Source organism: Lutra lutra, chromosome 7, assembly GCF_902655055.1.
Source record: "Lutra lutra chromosome 7, mLutLut1.2, whole genome shotgun sequence".
NCBI lineage: Eukaryota > Metazoa > Chordata > Mammalia > Carnivora > Mustelidae > Lutra > Lutra lutra.
In genome coordinates, this window is record NC_062284.1 from 49,887,983 (window position 1) to 49,895,276 (window position 7,294).

The following is a 7,294-nucleotide window of genomic DNA, read 5'->3' on the forward strand; positions in this document are numbered from 1 at the left end:
CCGAGCAAAAACCTCGATGCAGGACTCAATCCACAGATCCTGGAACCACAACCGGAGCCAAAGACAGTGGCTCAACCAACTGACCCACCCGGGTGTCCCCTGAATGGGGTATTTATTTATTTATTTATTTTAAAGATTTTATTTATTTGACAGAGATCACAGGTAGGCAGAGAGGCAGGCAGAGAGAGAGGAAGGGAAACAGGCTCCCCACTGAGCAGAGAGCCCGATGAGGGGCTCTATCCAGGACCCTGAGATCATGACCTGAGCCTAAGGCAGAGGCTTTAACCCACTGAGCCACCCAGGTGCCCCTGAATGGGGTTTTTAAAATAAGATACTGGATCATAAGTTCTAGATGGAAGGAAAAGCAAACACAGAAGAAATTAAGTGACCAAATGATTGATGCAGGTGCTAAGTGTTATTTTTTTCCTAACTCTTGACAGAGTGCCCAACAAAGAGAATGGAAGAGGCAGATCTACTCAATCAAACCACTTCTGTGACATACATTCGGCTTAGAGGTTTGTCTGTAAATCAGAAGGTGCAGATGGCTGTGTTTGCCATGTTCCTCACTTTCTACATCCTGACACTGATTGGGAATGTCCTCATTGTCATAACTATTATCTATGACCGCCGGCTCCATACTCCTATGTATTTTTTCCTCAGTAACCTGTCTTTTATCGATGTCTGTCACTCCACGGTCACTGTCCCCAAGATGCTGATAGATACATGGTCAGAAGAGAAGCTCATCTCCTTTGAGGCCTGTGTCACCCAGATCTTTTTCCTGCACCTCTTTGCCTGCACCGAGATCTTTCTCCTCACTGTCATGGCCTATGATCGGTACGTGGCCATTTGCAAACCCCTGCAGTACATGACAGTGATGAACTGGAAAGTATGTGTGTTACTGGCTGTGGCCCTCTGGACAGGGGGCACCATCCACTCCATATCGCTAACCTCCCTCACCATCAAGCTGCCCTACTGTGGTCCTGATGAGATTGACAGCTTCTTCTGCGATGTGCCTCAGGTGATAAAACTGGCCTGCACAGATACCCACATTATTGAAATCCTCATCGTCTCTAACAGTGGGCTCATCTCTGTGGTCTGTTTCGTGGTCCTCGTGGTGTCCTATGCAGTCATCCTGGTAAGCCTGAGGCAGCAGATCTCTGAAGGCAGGCGAAAAGCCTTATCCACATGTGCAGCCCACCTCACTGTCGTCACACTCTTCCTGGGACACTGCATCTTTATCTATTCCCGTCCATCCACCAGCCTCCCAGAGGACAAGGTGGTGTCTGTGTTTTTCACTGCAGTTACACCCCTGCTAAATCCCATCATCTATACTCTTAGGAATGAAGACATGAAGAATGCGTTGAACAAGTTCATAGGGAGAGTGGAGAGGAGAGGTAAAAAATGACAATGTCTAAGCTCTTAGACTCCTGGTGCTCCACATCGAAGAAATGTCTTGCAAAGAACAAGTCACCTAACATTTATCCGGATATACAACTTATAAATTGTCTTCTGGTCCAATATCTGACAATCATATCAGTAGCTATGATTTTTAGGATCTTCCATATGCTAGAAACTGTTCTAGGCACTCTACATTTACTCCACTCTCACAGCCACTTGTGAGCTAGGTATTATGCTTATCTGCAATGATGGAACCAAAGCTCGAAGAGAGCCAACAGCATGCCCAAGGTCACCCAGCTAGGAAATACTGGAAGCAGGCTATTAAGCCAAGTGTATCAACAACACAAACTCATGCTATTTTCTAACAGGTAATTTTTAAAAAAGATTTTATTTATTTATTTATTTGAGAGACAGAGATTCCAAGTAGGTAGAGAGGCAGGCGGGGGTGGCAGGGAGAAGCAGGCTCTGAGCTGAGCAGAGAGCCCGATGCCGGGATCGATCCCAGGACCTTGGGATCATGACCCGAGCTGAAGGCAGAGGCTTAACCCACTGAGCCACCCAGGTGCCCCCTCATGCTACTTTCATTACACCATGCCACATCTCCCTGCTGTTGTCTTAGGGTGATAACTAACGTCTAAATGGATCTTCTGATTGCTGGGCAGCACTTGACTACATCATTCACTCAGATGCTTGCCTACACGGCTCAGCAAACACTGGTGACTTAGACCAAGTGAGTTTGCTTATGACTTCAGTGATGTAGAAAGAAGACTTTGAGTCATTGAAAATACTGATATCCTTGTCCAGGAAAATCTGCCACCAGAGCAATGAAATGGGGGTATCTTATTATTCATTTGACCAGTTTTTACCAAGCACCTATTATGTGCTAAGGACCAGGCTTACAATCACCAAAAAAAAAAAAAAAAAAAAAAAGGTCCCCCCTTCATGCAGTTGAGTCTAGTGAAAATAGGAAACAAAAGTATAAGCAAATACATTTTAATTACAGATCATAACAAAATCTGTGAAAAAAACGCATTGAATGCTAATAGAGTGTTTTGGAAAAGACTGTCATCAGAGTGGGTAGGCAAGAAGGGTCTCTCTGACAAATGACACTGAAGCTAAGATCTGAAAGATGAAAAGGAGACACACATGAGAAAGGAAGGGTGATGAACATTCTAGGCAGAAGAAATGGCAGGTATTGGGAAAGACCTTGGCTTGGTCCAAGGAGAGAAAGTGTAGTGTGGTTACAGCTTAGACCCTAAGGCAGAGAATGATGAGAGGTGACAGTGAAGAGGTAAAAAGAATACTGTCACATTCTCTCAAGGGTCAACCGACTTGATAACGCAAAGGGGAGGAAAGTCTTTTTAAATGGTACTGAATCATCTAGGCAGATGGGAAAAATTAATCGCAACCTTCATCTCACACCATATATCAAACTAAATTTAAAATGGATCATGAACTTAAAATTTAAAGCTGAACTGTAAAATTTCTAAAACAGGAAAAAAATCTTTGAGACTTCAGGGTAGGTGAAGATTTCTTACAACACAAAGGAATCAATCTTAAAAGAATGATAAATAAGACTTAATCAAAATATAAACTTCTGTTCTTCAAAATATGTAATTCAGAAAATAAAACTGCAAGCCACCCCATGAGGAGAAATATTGCCAAGCCATCTGTCCAATAAAGGTCTTGTATCCAGAATATACAAAGAATACTTTGTTTACTCTTACGACACAGTGACAAGAAGACAAAAACCGATCATAATAAATGAGCAAAACACTTGGACACATCACAACACAAGCTCTATGAAAGGATAATAAACTAATTAAAAGATTCTCAGCATCATCAGTAATTAGGAAAATGAAGAGTAAACCACACACTCACTAGAAGACCTAAAATTAAATACTGACAATACCAATTATTGGATGTTAAACTCATAATTCTGATGAGAGTATAAAATCATACAACCACTTTCGGGGGTGCCTGGCTGGTTCAATCAGGGAAGCATGAGACTCTGCATCTCAGGGTCATGAGTTTAAACCCCACAGCAGAGGCAGAGTTTACATAAACATAAATAAATAACTTCAAAAAAAAGCCATACAACCACTTTGAAAACCAGTCTTTTAGTTTTACAAGCTAAACATACATTTGCTATTGATCCAATAATTCTACTCCTAGATATTTACCCAGGAGAAATGAAGACATGTAGTCAAAATAACCTATTAGTAAACATTTATATCTACTTTATTCATAACTGTCAAAAATAGAAAACACCCAAATGCCCATCAGTAAATGACTGAATCAGCAAGTGTGGTACACCCATACCATGAGATAGTATTCAACAATACGAAGAAACAAACTGCTCATACCCACAAAAAACATTGGTTCATACCAGAAATAGCATGCAGAACTAAAGAAGTCAGGTACTGAAAAGTTCATATTGTATGATTCAATTTATATGAAGCTCTAAGAAAGACAATCTAATTCATAGTGACAAAAATCAGATCTGTGAATGCTTGGGTGAAGATAGAGGAATTGGCTGGGAAAGGACCAAAGAAACTCTCTGGGATGATGGAAATGTCCTATATCTTGCTGAAGAGATGGTTACATGGGTGTATATATACCTTCGTCAAAATTTCTCAGATTGTCTAATTAAAACACATGCATTTTATGTAACTAAATTTTACATCAATAAAGTTTATTTTAAAGTAAGTTCTTTATATATTTCTACCTTGATTTTATGAAATATTATGAAACATACAAAATAGATCCAGGAATAAGGAGAGAATCACTTTCAAAGTAACAATTTAATTCACTATAAATCAGTGATGGCTTAAGTAAACACCTTGAATCTATATTTGAAAGCAAGATTTAAAGCACTTTAATTTATAGAATATAAGTGTGATACATTGCCTCCCAGAGGCACTAACCCACAGAATCCACAAATCAAGAAAATATGTTCTCTCACAACTAACTGTTCTTGAAACTCAGTCCATGCCCCAAATTATGTTCTCTTACTAGAGAAACCAGAATCCTTCTTTAAAGTTTCCTAGATTCTTTATTTTTTAAGATTTTATTTATTTATTTGAGAAAGTGAGAGAAAGCATGAGCAGGGTAAGGGGCAGAGGGAGAGGGAGACTTTCCTCTGAACAGGGAGCTGGACTCGGGGCTCCATTCCAAGACTTCAGGATCATGACCTGAACTGAAGGCAGACACTTAACCAACGGAGCCACCCAAAAACCCCCAGATTCTTTTTCCTTTAGGTTCCATCATGATTGTTTCCCTTACAGAAGTAATACTCAGTAAGTCCTCTTTATAAAGAAGCGTGCCTTGCTCAATGCCATTCTACCTACTGACTTTGTTTTTTACTTCTACTGACTTGTTAAAGACATGGCCATAATTATACTTGCGATTCCAAATCAGTCATGTACCCAACTTCATGAAAAAACCTGTTTCTGTCTGAGATGCTTAATGGCATTTTTTACCTCCTCATTCCTCAAGGTGTAAATGAGGGGATTTAGCAAAGGGGTGACCACAGTGTAGAAGACAGATACCACCTTGTCAATGGAGAAGCTGCTGTCTGGCCGAGTGTAGAGAAAGATACACGGTCCAAAGAAGAAGGCAACCACCATGAAGTGGGCTGAGCAGGTAGACAGGGCTTTCCGGCGCCCTTCAGCTGACTGTTTTCTAAGAGAAACCAGGATGACTACGTAAGAGGTAATCAAAGCCAGGAAACAGGTGAGAGAGATGGTTCCACTATTAGACACAATGAGCATTCCTGTGAGGTATGTATCTGTACACGCCAGCTTGATGACAGGTGGCACATCACAGAAGTAGCTATCAATAATGTTGGGGCCGCAGTAAGGTAGACGAGTGGTCAGGAAGGTCTGCACCAGAGAGTGAACAGTACCCCCCAACCAGAGAGCAAAGACAAGCTGTACACAGACCCTGATGTTCATCAAACTGGAATAGTGCAGCGGAGCACAGATGGCTACATAACGATCATAAGCCATTATGGTCAGTAGAAAGATCTCAGCACAAGCAAACAGATGTAGAAAGAAGAGCTGTGCAATGCAATTATCAAAGGAAATTGTCTTTCTCTCCAAAAGCAAGCCCTCTAGCATCTTGGGCACCGTGACAGACGAGTGGCAGAGGTCAATAAAGGACAGATTGCTCAGGAAGAAGTACATGGGGGTATGAAGATGCAGAGTAAAAACTATAGTAACTATGATGACAGCGTTCCCCAAAAGGGTTAGTACATATGCAACAGAGAATGTCACAAAAAGTAGTATCTCCAGCACCCAGTTCTCAGTGAGTCCCAAGAAGACAAATTCAGTCACTCTTGTTTGATTTAGAGCATCCATCCAATGAGTTTCTAAAGGACCTTGTAGGGAAGGGAAAAAACCATGAAAGCTAATTTAGCTTTAATATTACAAGACTAGAACTCGTTGAAGTGACTCTACATTCCTATATGAATTGTTTATTTATTATCAGGGCATATGAAATAGAAGAACAACCTAATAGTGATTGGTACAATATACCCATTATGTAACAGGAGCCATTCCCAGTACTTTATATACACCATTCTATTAAACACAACTGCACCATGGCATAGGCATTATTGTTCCTGGCTTACAGATGAGCTACATGAATCTCACAAGAATTAGTAAGTTGCCAAAACTCTTGGCCACTAGTTAACTGGCTTTTTTCATTTCAGTCTAACCCACAGATAACACCAAATTAATCTTCCCAAATTGACTCCCAACTAAAGTCATTCACCATTTCTTTTTTTTTCCCCAAGATTTATTTATTTATTTACTTATTTATTTATTTGACAGACAGAGATCACAAGTAGGTGGAAACTGGCAGAGAGAGGAGGAAGCAGGCTCCCTGCTGAGCAGAGAGCCCAATGCAGGGCTTGATCCCAGGACCCTGAGATCATGACCTGAGCCAAAGGCAGAGGCTTAACCCACTGAGCCACCCAGGCGCCCCAGTCATTCACCATTTCAGTCTTTCTATCAAATTAAATGTACATCCAAAGCCTGCAACAGACTAATCCATATTTATTTTTCCAGTCTGGAATCCTCCTTTTTCCATATATGTTCTTTTCTTCAGGCAAGCCGGTTACTATATTTCTGCCATGTTACCCCACCTTTAAGAAGACTTTGCTGAGGAGCACCTGGGTGGTTCAGTGGGTTAAGCCTCTGCCTTCAGCTCAGGTCATGATCTCAGGGTCCTGGGATAGAGCCCTGCATCCGGCTCTCTGCTCAGCAGGGAGCCTGCTTCCTCCTGGCTCTCGGCCTGCCTCTCTGCCTACTTGTGATTTCTGTCTGTCAAATAAATAAATAAAATCTTTAAAAAAAAAAAAACTTTGCTGATACAATCAAATCCTATCTCTTCTCTTTCATAACTATTTTATGGTACTGAACTATAAAAGAAAGTAAGACTTTTCTTTCTGTTTTCCATTAATCGAAATTTTTCTGAAAAGCAATAACTACATGGGTCAAATCCTATTACTATTCTTTCATACCTATTTTATGGTACTGAACTATAAAAAAAATAAGACATTTCTTTCTGTTTTTCATTAAATCACAAGCTTCTTAAAAGCAGTAACTACAGGAGGTGCCTGGGTGTCTCTGTTGGTTGAGTGTATGACTCTTGGTTTTGGCTCACATCATGATCTCAGGGTGGTGATATCAAGCCTAGAGTAGGGCTCCATGCTCAGTGGAGAGTCTGCCTGAAGATTCTCTCCTTCTGCCTCTCCCCCTCCCCCAACTAGAGCATGTGCACGCACTCTCTCTCTCAAAAAATAAATATTTTTTTAAAAAAAGAAATTTAACTTTTAAAATTCTATAATATGATTTGTCCTCTAAGAAATATTATTGTATAAATACTAATT

The 7,294-nt window shown here is 40.6% G+C and overlaps 2 protein-coding genes across 2 annotated transcripts; one reads left to right on the top strand and one right to left on the bottom strand.

Annotated features, from left to right (window-relative positions):
* The first annotated feature begins 457 nt into the window (after positions 1–457).
* On the top strand, positions 458–1,405 carry LOC125104888 (olfactory receptor 4E1). Its single transcript, XM_047737791.1, has one exon. The coding sequence runs from the start codon at positions 458–460 to the stop codon at positions 1,403–1,405; it is 948 nt and encodes a 315-aa protein (XP_047593747.1).
* Positions 1,406–4,811: 3,406 nt separating this feature from the next.
* On the bottom strand, positions 4,812–5,812 carry LOC125104889 (olfactory receptor 1509). The gene has a single exon (XM_047737792.1). The coding sequence runs from the start codon at positions 5,757–5,759 to the stop codon at positions 4,833–4,835; it is 927 nt and encodes a 308-aa protein (XP_047593748.1). The 5' UTR covers positions 5,760–5,812; the 3' UTR covers positions 4,812–4,832.
* Between the last annotated feature and the right edge of the window lie 1,482 nt (positions 5,813–7,294).